We start from the raw sequence: 26,779 nt of genomic DNA on the forward strand, positions 1-26,779 counted from the left end.
GGCCCAGACCATGATGCTGGAGCCAGACAGTAACCAAACCCTGGAGGAACACATGCATTGCATGCTGGGTGGATTCTGATGGACATGGCTGCACTGCGAAGCAGCTCATGGAAGGTGGGAGGTCTTTGTTGATGTCTGGGGTCTGCTTCGGGACATCATGGTGTTGGCCATGGGCTGTTACTTTGATCATCGAAGATCTAGCTGTGAATGGGAGAGGAGGTTGTACCGGGGGTGGGAGGGTTGGGAGCGGAAGTTTGACTGGAAGAGGAAGGTGTACCAGGGAGGGCGAGGTCGGGAGGTGGGGAACGAAGGTGTCGAGGGTGAGGTTGGAAGGTGAGAACAGAGTATGGGGAGGAGGGTATAATGGGGGAAAGTGTGGCAACTTGGGGGGTAGGTATATGGAGGGAGTATGTTGCAAGTGGAGGAGTTTGGAGTAGGGGAGGAATTTGGAGGGTTAAAAGACTTTGTGGGGCAGAAGGAGTTCAGAAAAGGGCAGGACTTTGTAGGAATGAAAGAGTTTGGAGAGGGGAAGGAGTTCGGGAGAGGAAGTAGCCCAGGAGGAGGAAGGAGTCGAGGTGGAGGAAGGAGTTCAGTGGGGGAGGAGTTCGGGGGCAGGAAGGAGTCTGGGGGAAGAGGGAGTAAAGGTGGAGGAGGGAGTAAAGTGGGGGGGCGGGTGGGGAGATGCCCAGGTGAACATACAAGGGAGGGGTCTGTGGAGTCAAAGGCTGCCTCCTGGGGAGTGAACTGAGGGTGGACTTGGTAGGAGGGAATGGTGAGTATGAGAGGGGGCAGCATGAGCAGGAAGGGTGGGAGGGTGAGGGTGCAATGATAGCAGTAGCAGGGACAGCGAGGGTGGTTGGCGGGGACTTGGAGGCAGACACCGACCCTGGTGGTGAGAAGGAGGAGGTTGAGGACGTCAATGTGGATGGGGGTGCGATTCTCAGGAAGGTAGGGAATGTGCATGTCCACCTGGACATCCTGGAAAGACAAGGGCTTGGATTGGTAGGTGACAATGAGGAGGTGGAAGGTGATGCCGGGAGGGTCAACAGTGATTGGGGAAAGGACATGGGTGACTGAGGGAGGGGAAAGGGCGGGGGAGCTGAGAGGAAACCTTATTACGACCATGTTTTTGAAATCGAAAGTGAGAGGAGCTTTGTGTTGGGTGGGCACAGATGCTGCATGCGACTGCGATCAGTGGGTGGAGATGCAGCTCAGATGGACAACTGAAAGTGAACCCCAGCAGGCAGCATTGAAAATGCTCAGGGCATTGAGATGAGTGTGATGGAGGAAGGCTCTGTGTGTGTGGGAGAGTACTTGCACGAGGCTCTGAAAAGCCCTGTCACACACACGCTTCTCCCTCCAGAAACACTTGTGGTCCGGTGGCGTGAAGCTGAACTGCTAGTTGGGGGTGGGGGGCGGGGGCACGGTGGTGGGGTATGCAGTGGGAGGACTTGCGAAGCCTGTTAATGAAGCTGAAAGATACCATTACACATTACACCTTACAGATTACACATTATCCAGTGACAGTGAATATATTTTCAGATTATAAAGTGACAAAATGTGTTCACCCATGCAGCCACTTGTGCTCAGAAATTCTTAATTTTTCTAGGCCTACCACTTCTAGGTGCTGCCCTGACCTCATACTGCAGCAGGAGTGGAGACAGCCTGTGCAATGGTTTGCCCTGTTGCTTTCGAAGACTTCGGCATGGGTCCTCTAGAGAGTCGAGGCCTTGGGGGCCCCGGCTTGCATTGGCTGTCCTCCTGTGGGCCAACTGCTCCCTCTCTGGTGACAGAGGACAAGGTTGAGGGGGTCACAGGCAAAGGGGACTCGGAGGGAGAGGACAGCCTCTGAGATTCCTGAGTGGATGATCCATCGGTGTCTGGCTGCCACTCCTTCTCCCTGTGGATGCCTAACTCCTTGAGGGGCAGGATCACTTGGAGGTTTGTTTGGAGGGACATCAAGATGCCCCATGTGCCCTTCTTGTTGTCACTGCAGGAACTCACTTATGGCTATCATGATAGAGTGGATGTCTGCACGCATCTGTGCGTTCTGCTGGACCAGGGTCTCCATGGCATCCGCCATTCTCCCCATAGGCACCACATCATCAGAGAGCAGGTGGACCCACTACTCCGACTCGTGTACCTCTCTGTTAAGGGCTCCCAACAGCTCTGCGTGACTTTCTCCTGCTTTCTGTTGACTCTCCACGATGAGTTAGAAGGCCAAATCATCTGACTAGGTCCTCACAGATGTCTCTTCCCTAGCAGTCTTCCGTGTGTTCGGGAGCTTAGCCGCACCTGCCTCCTTCTGCTGTGGACACGTGTCCGTGCGGTGACGACTAGATTGTGAACCTGGTCCTGCTCTAGATTTAGGTCCCACTGAGGTTGTGTCTCTGCGCTGGTGGAGGGTGTGGGTAAGCGCTGTGATGGGTCTTCCAGGCTCCTTATTTCCAGCTCTTCACTGGAGGAGGTGTGTTCTTGGCTGAAGTTGAAGGCCTGGATGGAGTTGAGGGACTGGCTGGCTGAGGGCTTCGGTCACTTGGCAGAGCTCCAAAGTGAACCAAAGTGGAGGCAATTAGTGCAGGGCAGCAGAATCAAAAGCAGGAGAGAGAGCACTCACAGTTGCGTTGAGAGAGGGATGTTGTGGTGTAGGATCATCACGTGGGTGCTCGCCGCTGACCTCACCATCACCGCAGCCACGGTCCACGTCCTCACCCAGTCAGCGCGGTGCCACACTCCTCAAAGTGAGCGAGGGACCTAATGTGGGCCACTCCACCCATTAATTCTGGGACCTCTCCCTGTTGATGTGAGCCAGCTTCTCCTGCATGAAAACAAATGGAGAGAGTGTGAGCAGGATGCATGGCACTGCAAGGAATGTTTGTGTGTGAGCAAAGCATAAACAGGAATGAGGATGTGAATTCAAGAGGATATGAGCCTGATGCAATGTGAGGGTGTGTGTGAGAGTTAGTGGTCTTGTCACTTGAGGTGTGAGATCCCTGCGGATGTGTGATGGGTTTGTGAGTGTGTGAGTTGAGAGTGATGAGAAGAGTGACTTACCCTGGCGGAACAGATGAGAGCATTCAGCCTCTTCCTGCACTGGATGACTGTCCTCATTTGCAGGGCATTGGCCTCCCATGCTAGGTTAATGACCTTATTTGCTGGCCTTCACCTACGGTGGGGTAAAGGACATCGCGGCGGGTCTGCACTGCATCCAGTAGGTGCTCAAGGGAGGTGTCGCTAATTTTGGGGACAACAGGTTTTGTCCTTAAGCAGTCATCAGTTCCCAGCAGCTTCCTATCACTTGAAGAGTGCTAGCTCTGTGCAGAGGTGGCCTTTATATATGGTGCCCGGTTTACTGAAGGCCTGAGCTGACGGTGGTCCTGGGGAGGTGGGAAGGGCGAATCAGAGGCTGCCCCACCAACTACTCGGCGCGTTTCCTGGGAATTAATTATTAATGAGGCGGGATGCACTGAGAAGGGGATGATACGGTGTGAAAAGCAGCCATTGGGTAAGACATCCTTTCTCCTGCCCACTATGGCATTTATTGTAAATCTGGGGCGATTCCGGCCTATATGTTTCAATAAGACCACCTCTTCTTCTTCTAAACCCTAATGAGAATAGGCCCAACTTACTCAACCTTTCCTCATATGACAACCCTTTCATCCTAGGAATCTGCCTAGTGAACGTTCTATGAATTGCTTCCAATGGAAGTATATTCTCTTTAAATAAAGAGACCTAAACTGTACAGAGTACTCTTGGCATAGTCTCACCAATGCCCTGTACAGTTGTAGCAAGACTTCCCTACCCCTTCCCTATTCCCTCTGTTTCCCATGTAATAAATACCTTCATTCCATTTGCCTTCGTAATTACTTTCTGTACCTGCATACTAATTTTTTGTGATTCATATACATGGATACCTAGGTCCTTCTGTACTGCAGCATTTTGCAGACTCTCTCCATTTAAATAATATGGTTTTTTTTTTATTCATCCTGCCAAAGTGGACAACCTCACATTTTCCCACATTATAATCCACCTACCAAATCTTTGCTCACTCACTTAGTCTATCTATATCCCTTTGCAGATTCTTTGTATCTTCCTCTCCTATCTATCTTTGTATCATTAGCAAATTTGGCTACAACACAGTTAGTCCCTTCATCCAAGTCACATATATAGATTGCAAAAAATTTGAGGCCCCAGCACCAATCCCTATGACACTCCACTAGTTATAGTTTGCCAAGCTGAATATGATCCATTTATCCCAACTCCCTGTTTCCTAATAGTTATCCAATCCTGTATCCATGCAAGTATAGCATCCCCAACACATCAGCTCTTATCTTCTGCTGTAACCTTTTATATGGCACCATAGCAAATGCTTTTTGGAAGCCTAACTACACTAAATCTACTTGTTCCCCTTTATCCACCCTGCTTGTTACATCCTCAAAGAACTCTCATAAATTTGTCAAACACAGTTTCCCTTTCACAAAAACGTATTGTCTCTGCCTGATTGTATTATGCTTTTCTAAACATTTTTCTATTACCTCTTTAATAATGGATTTTATCATTTTCCCAATGACAGATGTTAGACTAACTAGTCTATAGTTTCTTACTTCCTGTCTCTCTCCTTTCTTCAACAGTGGTTTTACATTTGTGGCTTTCCAATCCACAGGGAACTTCCCAGAATCTAGGAAATTTTGGAAGATTACAACCAATGCATCCACTATTTCTACAGCCACTTCTAAGGATGCAGGCCATCAGGTCCAGGAGACTTGTCAGCCTTCAGTTCCATTAGTTTTCTGAGTACTTTTTCTCTCGTGATTGTTTTAAGTTCCTCTCTCTCCTTTGCCTCCTGCTTTTCTACTATTCTTGGAGTGCTTTCTGTGTCTTCTACTGTGAAGACAGATACAAAAAACTTACTCAAAAATCTCTGTGACTTCTTTGTTTCCCATTATTAATTCCCCAGTCTCTCTCTCCAAGGGACCAAAGCTCACTGTCACTATTCTTTTCCTTTTTATATACATGTAGAAGTTTTACTGTCTGTTTTTATTTTCCTTGCTAACTTTTTGTCATACTCTGATTTTTTTTAGTCATTCTTTGCTGGTTTCTAAAATTTTCCCAATCTTCTGGCCTACCACTAATCAATGCAATATTCTACAACTTCAAACCCCACCCACTTAAATATACGCAATGTGCTGGTTGTTCAGCAAGTCATCATCAGCCAGAACACCAGACATACCAAGCCCTGTGGTGATGGGGAAATGACATGGGGACAGGTAGTTGATGCTACTGGCAGTTTTCAGTCATAACCCTGTACACAGGTAGCCTCAGTGATGGCTGCTCTCCACAGATTGGGGCAGATGTGGAGTTTGTATCCTCCTGAGATGACAGAGCACACCTTTTTAGATACAGCATTGCTCTCCCCAATCTGGGGAAGAGGAAGAAAGAGAACCCGAAACACGGCCTACTCTCCCTGCACCTGCCAGATTACCACTCCTGGCTGGTCATTCATTCATCGTGGTTGAAATGTAAAGAACAAGACTAGTAGTCATCATATGAAGCTCGGTACAGTTCATGGAACATTTCTAGACAACAATATGAGACCATAGTGCAGAACAGCCCTCATAGCCAGAATGCTGGGCAGATACAACATTGACATAGCAGACCTAAGTGAAACAAAGTTTGCCGAGGAGTCTCAACTGGAGGCGATTGTTGCAGGCTGCACATTCTATTGGATTGGCAAGTCTAAGGACCAGTCTTGACAGTCAGGCATAGGCCTTACTATTGATTTGAACTAGCACACAATCTTGACTCATTTTCTACGGGGGTCAGCAGTCACCTCATGGTTCTTTGTTTAAGTTTTGCCAATAACCAGCATGCAACATTCATTAGCATTTATGCTCCAAGAATGACACATAGATGCGGGGTCAAAGAAACATTCTGATCATGGCCTCAGCAAGATTATTACAGGCGTAATCTACCAGGACGAACTCATTATTCTTAGTAATTTCAATGACTGAGTGGGCACAGACTGTGATATATGGAGAGGAGTACCAGTACACCATGGTACTGGCAAAGCAAACTCCCATTGCCAGTTCCTTCTCTCTAAGTGCAGCGGCTTTGGCCTAACCATCACAAACACAGTCTTTCAGCAAGCAGACAAACTGAAAACAACATGGATGCACCCCAGATCCAAATATTGGCACATTTTGGGCTATGTTATTGTACGACAGACAGATCTCGGGCATGCACTCTACCCACTCTCTTAGAGGTACAGAAAGCTGGTCTGGCCATTGGCTTGTCAGGAATGTTGTGTCTTTGAAGATAAAATCTAAGGCGCTTTAGCACAGAGTCAAGCCTCAGGCATTTAAGGAGATATTTCAGAATATTCAGAAAAGATACATGCCAGTGAGAAATAAAGACTCTAAGGGAAGGACACACCATCCGTGGCTAACTAAGAAAGTTAAAGCTAATATCAAATTGAAAGAAAAAACAAAGATGAGTGGCAGATCAGAAGATTGGACAGAATATAAAGAACAACAAAGAATGATTAAAAGATTAATAAGAAGGGAGAAATTAGAGTACAAGAGAAAGCTAGTTAGAAATATTAAAAAAAGTTAAGAGTTTCTACAGGTATTTAAAGAGGAAAAGGATAAGTAAAGTAACTTAAAGTAAAGGATAAGTAACTGTATTCCTCTCTGCAGATGCTGTCAGACCTGCTGAGTTTTTCCAGGTATTTTTGTTTTTGTTCTAGATTTCCAGCATCCGCAGTATTTTCCTTTTAAGTAAAGTGGGTATTGGTCCCCTAAAGAATGAGAATGGGAAATTAATAGTGGAAAATAAGGAAATGGCAGACAACTTGAACAGATATTTTGCATCTGCCTTCACTATAGAGAAATAACATCCCAGATTTTGGAAAGGTCTCATCAGATTGCAAATTAGTGAACGTGACTCCTCTATTCAAGAAAGAAGGGAGACAGAAAGCAGGAAACTACAGGCCAGTTAGCTGAACATCTGTCACTGGTAAAATGCTAGAATCTATTATTAAGGAGCTTATAGCAGGACACTTAGAAAATCTCAATGCAATCAGGCAGAGTCAACATGGTTTTGTGAAAGAGAAATTATGTTTGACTTATTTATTGGAGTTCTTTGTGGAAGTAACAAGCAATGTGGCTAGAGGCAAACCTGTGGATTTACTGTACTTAGATTTCCAGAAGGTGCCATATCAAAGGTTATGATGCAAAATAAGAGCTCATGGTATAGGAGGTAACATATTAGCATGGATAGACAATTGGTTAGCTAACAGGGTACAGACCGTAGGCATACATGGGTTATTTTCGGGTTGGCAAGAAATGACGAATGGAATGCCATAAGCATCAGTGCGGGGGCCTCAACTATTTACAATTTATATCAATGGCTTGGATGGAGGGACCAAACGTATGGTTGCTAAATTTGCTGATGACACAAAGATAGGTAGGAAAGTAAGTTGTGAAGTGGACATAAGGAGCCTGCAAAGGGATATAGTTGGTTGTTAGTGGGCATAAATTTGTCAGATGCAGTGTAATGTGGGAAAATGTGAACTTGTTCACTTGGCAGGAAGAATAGAAAAGCAATATATTATTTAAATGAAGAGAGATTGCAGAACTCTGAGGTGCAGAGGAATCTGGGTGTCCTGGTACATGAATCACAAAAACCTGGTATGTAGGTACAGCAAGTGATTAGGAAGGGAAATTGAATGTGTTGTTTATTAAAAGAGGACTGAAATATAAAAGTAGAGAGACCAGAGCTAAGGGGCACAATTTGAAAATAAGGGGTCTCCCATTTAAGACTGAGGTGAGGAGAACTTTTTCTCTCAAAGGGTTGTTAGTCTTTGGAACTCTCTTCCCCAGAAAGCGGTGGAGGTGGGGGTCATTGAATACAGTTAAATCCCGTCGTTTACAGGGTGCCGTTCGTGTGAAATCTCACAAAGGGTGAAATCGCAAATGGTGAGCATGTACATGGGCAGAGATGGCACATGCGTAATGCATGCTTTCTATGTGGGAAAGACAACAAGCAGCATTTTTTATGGACTCTGAATTCAGTATTTTGTTAACCTTTCAGGACCAACATGTGTTTACGTGAGGAGCTTAACATTTAAATTGTGGATGAGCAAAGTTTTGGGGCCATGAACCACGATCGGGTGTACAAACACATTCGCGCGAGTTAACAAATTTGTGATGGGGGGGTCATAACTGCGGGAGTTGACTGTATTTTTAAGGTGGAAGTAGATAGATTCTTGACTAACAAGGGAGTCAAAGGATATCGGGGGGTAGGCAGGAATATGGATTTGAGGCCACAATCAGATCAGCCATGATCTTATTGAATGGCAGAGCAGGTTCAAGGGACGAATGGCCTACTCCTCTTGCTCCTGATTCACATACTCATATGTATGTTCACAAAGAAAGTTTGATGTAAATGTTCTTAAAGACAAGGCCAAAAGGCAAGAACTGGAACACAAACTAGCCACAGGAATTGCTGATATCTCAGAGGACAATATTGCCATTGAAGATTCTTGGAAAACAATTAAAGGATGTTACTTACATCATGGCATCTGAGGTCCTCGGATTTGTTAAATGGAAGCACCAAGGCTGGTTCAACAACAACAACCAAGACACTGGGAAGCTTCTAGACAAAGTACCCAATGTTCACAGATCTTACATATCTGACAATCACCAGCAAGGAACGCCAGATACCATCGCACAAAGACACATGCTGTGGGCCAAACCAAGAGAGGTGAAGAACCGATGGTGGGGAAACAAAGCTGATGAGCTTCAAGCAGCTGCCAATAAAAATGACTTGAAGACTCCACACAAAGTTCTGCGATCAGTCTACGGCCCCAAAACCAATGGTGTGACACCCATCCTCTCAGCAGACGGCAATCAACTGCTAATAAATAGGCATGCGATTCTCTCTCATTGAGCAGAGCACTTCAGTGATCGCATAAACCAATAATCTAGGAAATAGTCTCTTCTGCTTAATGGCATTGTGCCCCAAAACAACAAGGATGCCTCCATAACTCATCTCCACAAAAGGATAGGAGGCAAGTCCATCTGTGACAATCATCATGGAATAATACTTCTTTCAACAGCAGGAAAAATTCTTACACTCACCTCATTGGTTCCATGTACCTAGAATCATGATAGGCTTCCGTGCAGCATCGGGAACAGTGGACATGATCTTTGCAGCACATTCAAGAACAGTCCCACAATCAGAACGAGAACCTCTATATGGTGTTCCTGACCAAGGCTTTTGATACAGTCAACTGGGAGGGCATGAGGAAGGTTCTGTACAGATATGGACACCCTAAAAAGATGATCAGTATCATTTGCTCATTTCACATTGAATGGCATAATGGCCACTGTGATGCAAAGTGGTATGTATTGCATGCCTTTCCTGCCACCAATGGTACCAAGCAAGGCATTAGCTGCAGCTGTTTCCCAAGTACTTCTTGGCCATGCTCCAGTACGCACTCAAAAATCATGACACAGGAGTGTACATTTAATTCAGGACAAATGGCAACCTCTTCAACTTGCAAATGTTAAAGGTGTGCAAAAGGGTTACTGAACAGCTACTGAGTGAACTCGTGTTTGCAGACGAATATGTTCTCATAGTACATACTCTGGAGGACATTCAGATGCTGTTGGTCGCTTTTCCCTACCCTCAGAACACTTTGGCTTGACAATAAGGAATTAACCCGTCCCTGGCCGTGTACTCCAAGACCCCATGGTCACTCTTAACAGTGCACCCCTCCATTCAGTACAGAAGTTTTGCTTTCTTGGGAGTATTCTCCCCATAACACTAAGCTGGATGATGAAATCAACCATCACCTGGCAAAAGCAAGCTCAGTGTTTGGCAGGCTCACTCACAGGCTTTGCAAAGAGCATGAGGTTTGTCTCAGAACAAAGATCTAACTGCCAGGCAGTGGTTCTTACACTTCTTTATGGGTGTGAGACTTGAGTAACCTACCAGCATCACATAAAGCAATTAGAAACATTCCAACTTCGCTCTCTGAGATCTATTTGCAACATCAGGTGGTAGAACAAAATCCCCAACACTGAGGTTCTTGCAAAGTGCTGCATACCTGGCATTGAGAGCATGCTCAGAGCTCAGCTTCACTGGGTCATTCATGTGGTTCACATGGAGGGTTCTTGCATACCATGGCAATACTCTGCAGCCAGCTGAGCATTGGATCCCGCACCACAGGACATCCCAAACTTAGATGAAAACCAACCTCAGAGCTTGCAAGCTGGATCCCAATACATAGGAAGAAGCAACCTTGGACAGACCCAAATGGGGAAGTCTCTGTCATCAAGTGATCTCAACATTTGAGAACAAAGTCAAGCATCTTCAGGACAAGCAAGTGCAGTGCAAAACCAGTGCCTCCATCCATCCCTCCAACACTGGCTTCTTCTGCAGCATTTTTTGCTATCGGTTATGAAAATTGAGACTTGGTCTAGTGTCACACATGATACGACATCAACCTGGACAGTAAACTGATCATTTTTCTACTTGCTAAACACTCATCCACTGAAGTGTTGGGAGAATCCATCCATCATTGTACTTTTTTTTGGCTTCAATTTGACCTTTAACTCCCCTAGTTAGCCTTGGATGGCGCATCCTTCTTGTAGAGCCTTTTTTTTCTCAATCGAATATGTCTTTGTTGAAAGTTTTGAAATATATCCTTAAATGTCTGCCACTACTTTTTTACAGCTTACCATTTAACCCATATTCCCATTCCACTTTAGCCAACTCTGTCTTCATACCCTTGTAGTTGCTTTATTTAAGTTTAAGACACCAGTTGCAAACCCAAATTTTGCACTCTCAAACTGAATGTGAAATTCTAACATGTTGTGGTCACTCTTACCTGGAGGAACATTTATGACGAGATCATTAATCAATCATGTCTTATTACACATTACCAGGTCTAAAATAGCCTTTCCCTGGTTGGTTCCAGAATGTATTGTTCTAAGAAACTGTCCCGATTACACCCTATCAACTCAGCCTTCAGGCTACCTTTGCCAATTTGATTCATCCAATCTATCAAAAGGTTAAAAACTCCCATGATTATTGCAGTACCTATCTTACAAGCCCCCATTATTTCTTGATTTATGGTGTGTCCTATAGTGTAGCCACTGTCAGGGGGCCTCTAAATTATTCCCACCAGTGACATCTTTCCTTTGTTATTTCTTTTCTCCACCAAAATGATTCTACGTTTTGATCTCTGAACCATGATCATTTCTCAGTACTTTACTAATCTCATCCTTGATTAACAGAGCTATGCCACTTCTTTTTCCTTTCTTTCTGCCCTTCTGAAATGTCGAATACCTTGAATATTCAGGTCCCAGCCATGGTCACTTTACTACCATGGGTGAAGTTTTCGCATAGCGCGGGGTCATCAGTGGCTGGACTGGAACTGCATAACACTTCTTCTCATAGGCAGGATGGTTGACCACACCTGATCACATGCGGCCAGCCAATGAGGTATTCTTATATATGAGGAGCATATCAAATCATGCGATGGGGGTGGACGGGAAGTTGATGGCCTTGCCATTACATCAGAGGGCACCAAGACAGACATTCATTCCCTGCAAGCCAGGATAATTATTCTCATTGTCTAAGCTTTTGGGAACTGCAGCTGCTGCTATCCTCTCTCCACCTGCCACCTGTTGATCCCTCGAGCTGCTGCCATCCCATACAAAAGTGGCAAATGTCTGAGCACAGACAAAGCGTGGCCCCAAGGTTCAGCAATGCCTCCATGCAGGTCTCCTCCTGGCCATCTGGGAACAACAGGAGGCACTGTTTCTTAGGCGTGGCAGCAGGAAGCCCTCCCTCCTGTCCTGAGTACTTTTGACCAATGGGGAGCCCTATTATTAGCATCAGCCGCACCCTGGTCTCCACCCTTCCTACCATGGTCAACTCCATCCTCAAGGTTCACTGCAGAGAACTCTTCTTGTTGATGCAACCGTGTCCTTGGAAACTTACACAGTGACCCCGGAACTGGAAGCCATCATCCTGCACCCACCCTCAATCACCTTTGACCTTCCTTCCATTGCCCTGTTTCATTCTTGCCCTACCTTTGGTAACCTTCCATCCACCCCTATCATCCTTGACTAGGTGTCATTGACCCTCAAGCTTCCCCTGGCACAGTGGAACTGCCCGTTACCCTCAACTTGCCATCCGTCATCCTTGACCCTCCCTCTATTGTCCACACCCTTCCCTCTGTTACCTTTAACTCTCAGGATTTCAACATTGACCTTCCCTGTATAACGCTTCATCTCCCCACAATCATGCTTGACCTACTGTTTTTCAACATTGACTTTCCCTGTGAGGTACAGTTTCCTCCTTCTGTCCTCCCATGAGACTTTGTAAGGCTTCCACCTCTGTCTCATACCCACCCTCGGACATCTATGCCCTGTTCCCCTTTGACTGCTGCCACCCAGTCTCAATCATCAATGCCTCCTCTCCGGCAGTTGAACAAAGCTCCCCATGGAGGAAAAAGCAGCTCCTACTCACTCTAGATCCACCAGGAAGACTAATTCACCTGCTGCACGCCACATTTAAAAAGCTGTGAATCTGAAGGCACATATTTCTCATTCGCTTGATTACTTAATTAGAAAGGTACACTTAATTCTGGTGAGGTTGCCTTTTAATGAGAAGCATGATATGCAAATGTATTAACAAAGGTTCCTGGCATTATTCTGACTTGGAAATATATTGCTGTTCATTAACTTGCACTGAATATAATTCCTGGAACTCCCTCCCTAGCAGGTGTACCTACACTAAAAGAACTGCAGTGGTTCCAGATGGCAGCTTAGTGCCATCTTCTTAACGGCAACTAGGAATGAACAAATGTTGGACTTGCCAATGATGCCCACATCCCATGAATGAATAAAAAATATACATAGAAAAATTCTCAGGACAAAATGACCATCACTAGTACTCTGCCTGGTTACTACTGTCTAGCAACAAGCTTCAGCTCTTTTACACATGCATTATTTTTTGGTACACCCATGGATGCTAGCAGGAGGAAATGCAACATTACACATCCAGCTTTTTTAAAATTCTATTTTACATAGAGAGGGCAGGAATATGGCATGGCTGTGGGACAAGCACATTTTTTTGGAGGGTGGGGGGGGGGGAGGGGAGGGTGAAGGGCATAAAACTGCAAAAGGGCAAAAGGTTTTGGACTGGTGGGAATTTGAAGCTAGGTCCTCCCTTCCTACTTTCCTCTGCTGCCTGTCCAAATCCAGCACAAAATGGACAGTGAACATGAGGAAAATGTAGGTCAGAGTTTACTCTCTCACTACTCTGACTAAAAGCACAGACTGTTCCATCTAACCTTCCACTTGTTGCAACACAAGGTGCAGGCACTGAGGATTCACTTAACTAAACAAACTTTTCAATGCCATTCCTTAACTTTGCTGTTGCTGTTAATATCAGGAACAAGCTAATGGCCTTGTTACATAAAGCTTTTAAGCTGTTGCATGAGTACATTTCCAAATGCTTCGGAAGACTGTACTCCACAATTTTGTTCTTGGATGCGCAGTAATGATCAAATCTCATTTAGGACAAATGGTAGTTACAATCTTCAAGAGGTCTGTACCATCTTGTAATCAAGTTCCTGAAAGGTGATTGGGTGAAAAGGATTAAAAACAACAGCTCCCTCAAAAAGGGTCTACTTCTCAACCTTCCTGAAATGATAGAGCTTTGCCTTCAGCTTTAAGGGATCCTGAAGGAGGATAATGGCTTTTAACAGCCATTTAACTCTCCACCTAAACAAAAGCACACATTCTCATTAAATTATACCATTTTTACTGTAATTTTTAGTCGCTAACCAAATACAACAATAAATGTCACTGTTGAGGCTTCCCTGTTAAACTCTGACAAAACATTGAAGAAGCACTGACAAACCTAAAAATTTGAAGGGTGATATCCATGACAATATGTTCAAAATTAGAAGTCATGTGTAGATAAAACATATTAACATTTCTGGAATACTGTAGAAAGACAAAAGCTGCCTCCCAGTTCAGAGACAGGTTAACAACTGGACCATTTGTCGGCTGTAGTTCAATGGCAGCACCCTCGCCTTTGAGTCAGAGTTGTGGGTTCAAGTCCTACTCCAGAGACATGAATATAAAATCTAGGTTGACACTTTAGTGCGGTACTGAGACAGTGCTGCACTATTGGAGGTGTCGCCTTTTAGGTGTGACATTAAACTGAAACTGTCTGTCCTCCCACATTGTATGTAATTTCAAAGAAGAGCAGTGAACTTTTCTCGGGTGTCTTGGATGATATTTATCCCTCAACCTGCATCACTGCAATCATTATCGCATTGCTGCTCATGTGACCTTGCTGTGCAAAAGTTCCTGTCATGTTCCCCTACATTATAACAGCGACTACGCTTCAAAAGCATTTCACGAGCTGTAAAGCGCTTTGGAATATTCTGAAGTTATGAAAAGTACTTTATAAATGCAACTTCTTTCTTTCTGTTTGTTCATTCTTAAGACGACAGAAAATATAATCAGCACAAATAATTTCTCTCCCTAAACTGTTACTTGATATTATAAATACTACTCTCTTGCTAAAAGGCAGTAATAAAAGGACAAACAGATAAAAAATTAAATAAATTGTCTAATATAGTGTCGCACTATATGGTGTTAATGTGATAGTGTTAGTCTGTTGGACAGAATTCCACCCCCTCATAAAGTCAATAATTGTTTATTAATCTAGAAGCCGTCACACGAGGACCGAAAGATCATACTTACATGGGTCACGCCATTTCCCCTGCAGCCGCTCTGAAGACGCCTTCTACGCTCTGGAGGAATTGATGTAAAATTGCACTAACAGCAAAACTAATGTATCCATGAAATAATCATTTTTTTAAAAATCATTTCAAATGTTTTGTTTATTTTTTTATGATACAAAGTAAAAGTGACAGATCTGAAGCTGTTTAGAAATACACAAAGTGCAGCTTAACTGACCATACAGATATTGCTGTAGATAAAGTACAGTATTTTCAGTCTATAAAAGGTAAGCAACCTGTGCAGGTAAGTCAGCTTTGGTTTAAGTGTCTGAGCAGTAAGGATCTTGACCTGGTGAATTTGGTCTCTGGCTCCAGTTTTTAACCTCCATTCCATTGAAGCTCCAACAGGATAATCTTCTTACTGTCAGTGTAACAGTGGTGTGTTTCACACCCAAACTCTCTGCAGCAATTTATTTAAATGACCCTGGCAACAATTGTATAGCTTTTAGCAAAATGTTCATTTGCAAATGAATTAATGGACACTGTGCTACACATAGAGCTTTCTTAATTTATAAACAAGCAAACACATGACTTTCACATTCAGCTGAGAACAATGCAAACTTCAACCCAAACATATTTTACTCAATTGATCAAAGTCTAATAAGGAAATTAGTAGTTTTGAATGTTGTAATTTAGGGTTCTAGAAGTAGAGTGTTGAGGTAAAGCATTTATAAAGAGATTTAAAAAGTAACAGTTTAATATTGTGAGATTGTCTGTAATATCGAGCCACATCTATACAATGTGCATATACCTATACCCATTTACTCTGAGCTTTGGTCCAGCATTGATAAGATGAGCAAAGGCATTTTGATTCTATATTTGGTTACAGCTTGAGTTACATTAAGCCTCTACTTATCTTCCCCAGTTCCATTCAGTATGCCTCATTTCCATTAATGTGGTGGAAATGAGTCAAATGAGTTAAACCTTTTCAAATATTAGATTCTTCAGAATCTCTTAGCTTGCAGCTATACTTAAACAAAGATGCTGAAGGGGACAGACATACACGAGTTACTGAAGAAAAGGAAAATAAATATGGAATTAAGGTAAGACGCACAATGAATGTAAACAGCAGCTATCCGAACTGCAAAGTCTCTCTTGATGGCCAGTGGTGTTCTTTGTAATATTGGTTTACTTCTCTTTACAAATGGTTGTACAGTATGTCTTGGATTGTACTGCTACATCATTGAAAAACATCTTTCTATAATTCAACTGGTAAATCTAATCAAGGACTTACCACCAGGTAAGCAATCCAGTCCTACAAAGATCGTACCAGTCACATTGTCATGATCAGACTGCTGTACGATACAGTTCTGCAATAACACCCTGAAGGGTGTGCCTTATCAGTAATGACACCATTGACCATTAGGCCTTGAGGAGCTTGTGTTTAATAAAACCTTCAAGGTGGCAGTGAGCTAAATGTCCAGATAAAATTATAATTTCTTTTTAGTCATCTCTTTGTGATTTTTTTTCTCCTCCATTATGTTGGGCGGTGGCTCCTTTGAAAGGACATGTACCTTCTAACAGACTGCAGTTAAATCACTTGGCCTCAGGGATGCTACTTTCCCAACTGTTGTGTCCTCTACAACAATCTTATTATTATGTTCACTATTTGATGCACGTTATTTCATTATTGCCCAACTCTTTTCACCAGTTGGACATTTTTGGGATGAACAATAATTTACCAGATAAAGTGTTTGGTTCCTATGTGACAAATGTCATTCAGAGCCTCAGCCATCTTGGCCTTACTGTCTGGAACTCCCTCCCTGAATTATTCCACCTTTAAAGACATTCTCAAAGCCTATCACTTTTATCAAGAATTCAATCATCCCTCCTGACTTGCTCTCCCCTGGCTTGGCATCTGTACCATCTGCAAATAACTTCTACGTAACTGTTTTGCACCCTCTGCGAAGTACATATTGTGTTGCTTTGAGTCATGGTCAAACCAATGAGTCCCCTTCAATGCATATAGTTGTCAAGACTGCTCAACAGACAAAGGCTATACAGTTAAGTTTATCAGTTATGCTTGTGCCAATCCAACTGAGAAAAAAATCTGCTCAATGTGGGAAAAATCACTGGTTTTCTTTAAATCATCTTATTTGATCTTGAATTAAAGAGGATGCACACTATGCAAGCAGAAGTAACAGTTACCTACTCAATAATGCACTTTTCAGATTCAAAACCATGCATTGCGTGGGTCACAATTTCAGCAAAAGATTCTGTTTATCCATTTTGGATGTGCACTACTGATTGTTTCTTTTCTTAGGTTAGGATGAAATACATGTAGAGAAAAAAACTAGTCAGTGCTAGGAAAATTTGATTAAGAATCATTATTTCCATAATATCTGTATACCTATTTGTCATAACAATTGGTTTGCCCTGTTTGATGCTATCAATATTCACATGACAACTTCATTCTCCACATGAAAGCTAAAACTGTCAAATTTTGACCTAAATATAATTTGCAAAGTTCAGTAAATAACAACTGAATAATGCAATGTGAAATAATCACTTTTCATTTGTGTCTTTGACATTTAATGCTGGTGGAGATCCATTGTGCCAAAAGAAAAATATACTGCAGACGAGTTATTAAATCATCTGATGAACACAAGGCCCCATGCTACCGGAAGATAAAAACTTGGAATTCATTCTCAATGCTCTTTTCTATAAACTAACTTTGGTCATAAATACTGAGCACTGTGAGAACCAATGTTCCTTAGACATAGTTAAAGTATCTCATGGTTTAGGCACTTTGTATGCCTAAACTGTTGCTAAATTAACCAAGTAACATAATTTTTAGGTAATGTCTTTTTTTGGCATAGTTGAGTCAGTTATTCTGGCCAACAAAAGAAATACTACATTTGTAATTAAAGAGTATGCATGTGTACCTGTGTGTGTCTGTATGTCTGTGTGTGCGCATGCATATTAGTGTGTGCGCATGTTTGCATGCATGTGTTTGTATATGCATGTGGCTGTGTGAGTGCATCTATGTGCTTCCATTTTGGATCTGGCAAACTGATAAATGTTCAACAATCTAAAGTTCAGTAAGATAAACACGAGCTGTAAAATAAATTGGATTACCAGTTACTGTAACTCTGTGCTTCTAATATTTCATCTGAATAAATATGTCTGACAATAGAAGCAGCCCTTGATGTGGTCATGACCCAGTCCTAATTTCTCATTTAACCTTTGTCATTTTGCACTTAACCATATGCTATTGAAATTCTTTGGCTAACAGGCTTTGGAAAAAAAATTGCTTTGCACACAAAATTCACATTGATGTTGCAATTACACAAACAACTGAGGTTGTGATACAAGACTGCTAAATAGAACCGCTTCACACTCATGGCCCATTTTTGTAAAGAAGGGACAACCAACATCACATTACTGGCGATGTGCACAATTCCCTTTTGTTTTGCACTACTAAAATACAGTGCAATTTAAAACCCATCACATAGAAACACTGGCAACTGCCAAATTACATAGAAATTGTTGGCATATGAACATTTCTGGTCTTACAATAGCACAGAAGACAAAATGACAACCTTGTAATTAATGGCTTCTACAGTTGTGTTACCCCAACACGACAAACGGACACAACCTGTGAAAGGGAAAAAAAGTAATTCATCCAATTTTAGTAATTACAAATGTAAAAACTTTAACACAATATACACTCAAAAACAGTAGGCTATTAACTTGATTCTGGTGCTTTGCTTCTGACTTTGGTTAACAAATTAATATTAATGCAGCACTTGGTACCTGACAATGACAGGCACTACTTCAGATGTTGTTCTTGTGTGAAATACAGAGCTCTCTGTAACTCATGGAAGGTGTTTTTTCAGTCAAATATTTTACAGTACATGAAGTGTCTATTTGGTTCAGTTTCAGTCTGCTGAACGACTGTTTTTTTTATTTGTTAAAACTAATTCTACCGCACAATAATGTGTCGTGTTGCTTTTCTCAATAGTAAATGGACAGTCTGGAAATGTGTCAACACAGCAATTTGCAGTCTTTTCCTCGCAGGAGATGCGCAAGGACTTTTCCAAAGACGTTTGCTTCACGACTTATTGGTGGACCTTTTTGTTTTTAGGAGGCTTCTTCGAAAGAGTCTGTGAGTGGTTCCATGGCCAGCCCTGTCGAGGACTCGGATTGTTTTAAGCGTTTAATTGTGTTTTTCAGCGCTTGTCTCTTGTTGCAGAACCAAACTCTAACCACCTCCCGATCGTAGTTCAGTTTCTCGGCAATTTCCGTCATTTCCTGCCCTGATGGGTGTGTATTCTTTTCAAAGTGGGCATTTAAGATCTCCAGGGCCTGAGGGGTGAAAGACGTCCGCCGCTTGCGCTTTTTGGAGGGTTCACTGCCGATAAATTCAGTTAGATTCTGCATTCCTGCTCGGTGGCGGGCCTCAGCCTCAGCCATCCACCGCTCAAGAACGGGCTTAATCTTCTGGGCACTTTTAGGGGTGATGTCCAGCTTTTCGAACCTGGCAGGATACAAAAGGCCAGGGTTCAGTTTGGCTGTCAGACTGCTAGCTATAGAGCTCTCTTGGGTATCCTGTGGTAGGAAAAAGTGGCTTCTCAGGATGGTGTGTCTGAGGAAAGTTGAGAAAGAAGAGTCTTACTCTGATGCTCTGCCAGGGTGGGATCCTACTGATTAATTAACCGGCAGAGACACACTTAGAACTGGCCCTGCGACGTTATACAAGACCATTTGCTCGTAAGAGTTAATCTTAAACGTATAATTTCATCAATTCACATATAATTTACATCTGCTTAATATCTCTACAACAATTATCAAAATTCTTACTCCGAAAGTAGAATAAACATAAGCATTTAGGCAATTCTTCCAGTTAACATTGTGTCTACATTATTCACAGAAAGTGTTAGTCACACAACAAATGGCACTCTGTCTTATTTTATTTGGAGGGAAAACATGCAAAAAAAAAAACCCACTTTGCTTCAAATTACCCGCTTTGGTGGAAAATGGGATGGAGTCTGCTAAGATCAATGGGACAACCGTCCAATTGACCCTTCAGACAGCGGACTGGCAGCACTCAGGAGCAGAAGGAGGGAGACTGTAGTCACACAGCAGCGCCCCCGCATGGCCAGACATACGAGATGTAACAGAGGCAGCAGCTATTTGACCAACTCTGTCTCTTCAACAATACAACAGGATGTCACTCATGTAGGCTCTGCTTTTAAATTATTGATTTAGTCACCCCCATAAGGTGACTTAATCATTCTCTAAAAGGTTTTGTGTTGTCAAAATTAAAATAATATGGACTCAGGAAGGTGGAATACTTATGAAGCTTTAAAATAAATTAATTATATTAATATAGTAGTAAGAGTGGGAGAGAAGCTTTTCTATTATAGGTCGAAAATCAGCACTATTTAATTTTTAAAAATTATTTTAAAAACCAATGTGGAAGTTCAAAAAATGACCAAATTTAATTCTATTACCAGCTTACAAACTGGTAGGGTCTGGAAAAATGGACCTTTTTAATCCTGAGTCGATTTTTTTGCTTTGCATGATACTTTACTGGCTGGAATACAGCTGCACTGGAGAAAGCTTTGATGCAATGGGCAGAGGTTTGTTATATGGAGGAACCACTGCCTGTTTAAAATGTAAACATAATTGAGGGAGATCAACATAATAATTGTAATTAAAATCAGAGTGCGGGTTTTCATTAAAATTAGTTTATGTTTGAGCCCCAGGAACATTCTCCTTTTGCTCCTGCACTTGGATTTAATGGACAAAAGCAATTCACCCCTGCAAATGTTGAACATGTTTTGTTTTCTCTCATGCAATGTTTCAGATATATTTTATCAACAATTTCAACAAAAAACTGGACACAATTGTTTTATTCATCATGCGATGGATGTAAACAGAGTTCCCCAGCAGATCTATCAAGGTGTCTCCAAACTCCAGAAGGTCCAGGTCCCTGTCATTTGGCCACTTCTGGTAGCAATTTGCTCAGATTGATCCAATGGAAAGTTCATCAATGCAAACAGCGCTTTCCAAATGTATCCACAAGCAAGTGAATTACTAAATGAAATTAACATTTAATTTAATTTAGACTTGCACAGTTGTAATTGAGGGAAAGGACATTACTGTGGATACTTATTGAGAACATCTCTTGATCTATGTCAAAAATACTTCCTTTGTTCTTGAGTGTACTATATATCAGACTCATGAAGGTAAATTTGAGCAGCTTTGTTTCCACTGCTGAGCCTTGTTAGGCATAAAGCTGCATTAATATGGCACCTATCACAACCTCGGGACATCCCAAAGTACTTTTCACCTATTAAGCATTTTTCTTAAGTGTGGACATTGTTTAATGCAGGAAATAGTGCAGCCAATTTGCGCACTGCAAAACCCCACAAACAGCAATGAGATAGATGACTAGATAATCTGTTTTAGGTGTAGGTTGACAGATAAATATTCGTTAGGACACCAGGAGAATGTCCTGTTCTTCTTCAAATAGTGCTATGGGGTCTTTAATGGCCACCTGACAGGATAGACAGGGCTTCAGTTCCATGTCTTATCTGAAAGTGTAGCATTCCCTCAGTACAGCACTGAAGTGAAGTGTTAACCTGGGTTATTTGGTCAAGTCTTCAGTATATAACAATGGAACATGGTCAAAGATGGGCCTATAATACAACAGAACTTATTCAGCGACCAGTGTTCATATTTAATGAGGTTCCAAATCAGGAGCCCCACTTGACAAAATTGACTGTGTCATACAGGATTTAGTCCTTGCATCTTAAAAAAAGACAACACTGTGGGAAGAGGATTTTCCATTTTAACTTTTGGCTTTATATGAAATGATTTTCTGATACTAGAATCCCCACTTTCTATCTTTAAAATGCATGTCAAATTAAGTTTTATACATTTCATTGAGAATATTAGAGAAAACAATTTCTCTCAGGTGCCCTGTGCATCATTTCTGCTTTAATCTCTTGTCCTAGGATTTAATTGTTTGTTTCAGAAAGTCGGTGGTTTATTTTAGGAATCTCTAGGGATTTGGGACCAGAAATACACACAAATCAAAATTGCTATGTTCAGCTTCTTCATTCAACAGGTTGGCATTTAAAGCATTGGGATATAGGAACCGGAATAGGTTAATCAGCCCTTCAAACCTTCTCTGCCATTTAATTAGATCATAGCACATCTGTACTTTTAACTCTTTTATCTGCTTTGGTTCTATATCCCTTAATACACTTGCCTAACAAATATTTATTAATCTCAGTTCTGAAATTTTCAATTGATCCAGCCTCAATTGCTTTTTTGAGGGGCAGAGTTCCAGATTTCCAATACACTCTGTATGATGAAGTGCTTCATGAATCACGCCTGAGTAGCCTAGCTCTAAGTTTGTTTTGCCTCCTTACTCTGGACTCCCCACCAGAGGGAATAGTTTATATCTGCTCTTATATATTTTAATCACCTTAACCCACCTCAAATAGAACAGTCTATAATCTTCTATACTCAAGGGAATACAAGTTTATGCAAGCTGTCTTCATAATTTAGCTCTCTAAATGCAGTAATAGGGTTGAGATACTGTGGTTCTGTGGTAGTCACTGCTAGACAGAACATAGAGATTGGCTCTCTCTGTGAAATCTAAAGTAAACTCTCCTGCCGGTACGCTAACTCACACCAAGTCCTGTTCATTCATCGCCCCTGGGCTTGCTGACCCACATTAACTCCCAGTTCACCAATGCCTTGATTTTAAAATTCTCATCCTTGTGTTCTAATTGCTCCGTGATATTGCCCCTCCCTGTCTCTGTAATATCATCCAGACCTGCATGAAGTGGGGCAATTCACTGTCTTAAAGGCTCTATGTAAGTGTAGATTGTTGTTGCTGTAAACTTGAAAATGCATTAACTCTATACAAGTGAGCCCCAAAATACTGCAAGTTGGAGGAGTACAATTCACTTTAATTCAAGCAAGAGAGGGGGTAGGGTGGGGGAGGTGGGCAGTGGTGTGGTGAGGAAAGCACGGAGGTTTGCACAGAATTTCGACCTGTAGTGTTTCTGTCCATGGCAATTGCACTCTGGAGTACATGAGTGGGCATTCTTTCAGTAGAGCCTGTTATAATCCTGAAGCATAAATGGAGAAATTTCCAGGTGACCCTGGGAAATCCACCAGACAGGTCCTGATAGGGTCAGGAGCTGAGGCAAGGTCAGTGAGGGATGCGAGTGCCACCCAGTCGCACATCCAATGTGAAATTCTGCAGGCGAAGGTAAAGTTTAAGCAGAGGGATCTAATCAAGGCTTTCAAAATCGTGAAAGGTTTTGAGAGAGTTAAATTGAAAGGTTGCTTCAAAACAAGAGACATAAATGAGCACTGTCTCAAGAAGAATGAGGAGGAATTTTTGATTCACAACTGTCTGATTTTTCATGTACATTTAATACTTATCAAACAATTTTATTACACAAAGACTTTTGTTTCTAACTAAACTGCAGTTAACATTTTGGGTTTGAGATGTAGAACACAAGAATAAAGAGATACTGATGGGTTTGTACCAAACATTGGTTAGTTTACAGATAATTGCATGCAGTTTTGGATATCCCATTATAGAAAAAGATACTAAAGCTAGAGGTAGCCAGATATGAGGCTGATGCCAGATGACTGGAGAATTGCAAAAATTACACCCCTGTTCAATAAAGGACGCAGCAATTACAGGCCAGTCAGTTTAATTTTGGTGGTGAGAAAGCTTTTAGAAACAATGGCCTGAATTTTATGATGTGGGTGTGGGTGCAAGGCACTCCCAAGGTGCTGTGGAATAGAGCGTGATGACTGTCGGGAGGGGTTCCTGACATCATCATGCTGCATTGCGATATTTCATTGGGCGAGCGTGCCCAAATGTCAGCAGCCTGCCCAACGTCAGTTAAAGGCCAATTCAGGTAATTAAAAAGGCAATACAATTTTAAGAGGCCCATGCATTTTTACGGTTGACACCTGGGCTGAACGGGCAGGCAGAGAATGCACAATTTGCACTTTCTCAATCCAGGGTGGGTTATAAGGCTGGGGATGGAGCAAAGAGTGTGGAGGTAGGAGTAATCAATTCTTGCGTAGGTCTGGACTCTCTTGATTGTTCTGTGAACCAAATAGCTCATATTTTCTGGACGTAAGGAGGCTTCTGTCCTTAAAGAGGCATTTACAGGCTGGCCATCGTATCATTAAGTCTGCATCTCAGTCATCCAAAAGCTTAAAAATGGGGATTGTCATGTCAGGTGGGGCTCTTCTTTAGATAAGGGGGAGAGAGAAAGAAGGGAGAGGAGGCCAACCTCCCAGAGAGATCATCAGTGTGTTTGCCCACAAAGCCAAGCAGCATACCCTGAAGTGGCTGAAGGCTAGCAAGGCTTGCAAGACAGAAGGAGCCTGCTGGAAGAGTATGCAGAGTTAGGTCCGGCTATCTGGACATGACTGAGGTGCAATGCAGAAGAAAGATCCGCCTCTCAAGTGAGAGGGTGACATCCATCTGTGAGAGGATTGGGCCTGAGATCGCATCCAACTGTGTAGGTGGGCACTCAATGCCTGTGGCACTGAAAGTGACTGTGATCCTCAATTTTTATGCTTCAAGTTCCTTCCAGGGTCCTGTAGGAGGCCTCTTCAGTGTATCACAATCTGTAGCACACAGCTACATAAAGCTTTTCATGGACACACTCTTCAGATGGGTGAATACATTTATATATTTCAGAACAGTTGAGGAAAGCCAAGCAAAGTGTGCAAAAGGCTTTGCAGCAATTACAGGCTTCCCAAAGATTCAGGATGCAATTAGTTTAATTTGTGAATCGTAAAGGCTTCCACTCACTCAACGTATAGCTAGTGTGCCATCACAAGCAGCAGATCTTCCAGATTTGTACAAAGTATCCTGGGGGTTGCCATGACTCGTATATTCTCTAGCACTTACAGTTTCCAAGGCTTTTCATCCCCCCATACGCTCGGATGTGTGGCTGGTGGAGGATAAAGAGTACCCTCTGACAAGGTGGCTGATGACACCAATAAGGCATCCACAAGTGGCCACTGAAGAGAGGTACAACAGAAGCTATGCCTCCATGACGGCCATAATCAAGAAGACAATCGTCCTCCTCACAATGAGGTTCTGCTGCCTGGAGCAGGTTGGAGGATGTCTTCAATATGCACCAGATTGCATGTCGTTCATTGTTGTTGAGAGCTGTGCCCTGCACAATATGGCTGTCTCTTGGAGAGATCTGATGGAGGAGGAAGACTGTGATGTACAGCTGCTAGTGTCTGAGGACAGCTGCAACACAGACTCTGAGGAAAAACCTGCACAGCCACAGGCCCATGCTGAGGACCCAGCAAGGCAGAAGCTTTTGGGAGCCAGGGAGACCAGGGGAGCTCTTATTCAAAGGAGCTTCCAGTAAGCTCCCAAAGTCAACATTTCATATTCTTGAAAATCTGCAGTTACATTATCACTCTGGGATCATGAACCACTCCTGGCATCCTCTTTCTCCTGTGCCTCCCTCTTGAAGAAAGCTATCTTGTTTAATTACTTTTTTGGTTTGAGTTGCAGGCATCCTATCTTAATGACACTCATAGCACAAGGACATGTGATATGAAGTGAGATTTTAATAAAGTGATGTGGAATAACAATACACAAGTCACATAAATAAAGATTTCACCCGTGATTGCCCTTCTGTGTTTACAGTGATTTCTTAAACCATTTACGAGTGCTTCGTCTTGGCGCTCCACCATCCCTGGCAGCTGCATTGAAGGCAGGCTGATGACTCAGATGCCCCATTGGCATGGATGACCTTGGCAGTTGTCCTCTGATTGCCGGAGGCTGTGAGGGCCCCAACTGGGTGGGAGAGTCCTGCACAGTGGCAGGACACCCCGCAGTCATCGCAGTATTTTCAGATGATACAGTCACTGGCAGAGGGGCGGAGAAGTTGCTGTCATCATCAGGAGTGCCCTGAGAGGAGACCCCAGATACAGAGAGCTGCCGCTTATCCACCAACATGAGGTTTGCTTGTACCTCCCTTCTCATAATAGATAGACGAGAACTAAGAGACACCAGGTACTTCACCCGTCACTCACACTGGCAATGCCCTGCTGAGGTCACTGCCTGTGTGTGGACTTACAGGTCTGAACGCAACCCCAGAAACTTTTGATTGAGCTCCTGGAGCTGGCTCTCCATGAGAGCTGCTGATCTCTCGATGGAAGATGCCATAGGTTTAGAGTTGAGGGTGACTGCAGTGCTCATACTCCACATGGACTCCTCCATTGTGCGTACCAGGGCACGCAAACACTTTGAGAGCTCTGCAAGATCTTTACATACATCCTGCTGGACATCCAGCATTTGCCACCTAGTGGACGACTCCAGAGGTTCATCATCTGCCTGGGTCTCAGCATCTTCCTGGTCTCCACTACTCTTCCAACTGTCAGAGGCCTGGGAACTCTCCGTCTCCGACAGCTCCTCAGGCAAATGTAACATGATTTGCCCAGTATGTACAATCATCTATACTGATGCAGTCAACCAACGAGCTGTGAGTATCTGAGGTCTTGCGAGGTGCAGAGCAAGGATGTGACGCTACAGCATCTGAGGGTCCTTCCTCCTCCTCTGAGATTAATGGTGGACCATTCGGATCCTCTACTGGACTGGCTGATGATCCGTCTGATGGATGAAAAACAGTAGTGAGTATGCATGAGCATTAAAGAAGCATAGTAAGTAGCTGCTGCATTCTGCAAATGGGCATTGCAGAATGGGTATTCAAACATTTACTAATGCAAGAACATGCAGGAAGAGTGGGAATAACCTTGGATTACTTGATCCATTGCCCTCCGCCTCTGAGCATCCCTCCCCCCACCAAAAATGTGTCCCCTTCACTCTTAGCCTCCTCCGAAATACCTGCCTCTCCTCGACCAGTAGATCTCACCCCATGCTCACAGGCCAACTCTAAAATATCCCCCTCCATTGGCATCAGC

The 26,779-nt window shown here is 43.0% G+C and overlaps 1 protein-coding gene across 1 annotated transcript in view; it reads right to left on the minus strand.

The window, feature by feature from the left end:
• Positions 1-14,917: 14,917 nt before the first annotated feature.
• The window catches only part of pou6f2 (POU class 6 homeobox 2), a 1,008,671-nt gene continuing 996,809 nt past the window's right edge, over positions 14,918-26,779 (minus strand). The window contains exon 21 of the mRNA XM_041189250.1: positions 14,918-19,421. Within this exon, the coding sequence (XP_041045184.1) occupies positions 18,917-19,421 (505 nt within the window). The 3' untranslated portion in view covers positions 14,918-18,916. The remainder of the gene's footprint in view (positions 19,422-26,779) is intronic.

Source organism: Carcharodon carcharias, chromosome 6 (genome assembly GCF_017639515.1).
Source record: "Carcharodon carcharias isolate sCarCar2 chromosome 6, sCarCar2.pri, whole genome shotgun sequence".
Lineage (NCBI taxonomy): Eukaryota > Metazoa > Chordata > Chondrichthyes > Lamniformes > Lamnidae > Carcharodon > Carcharodon carcharias.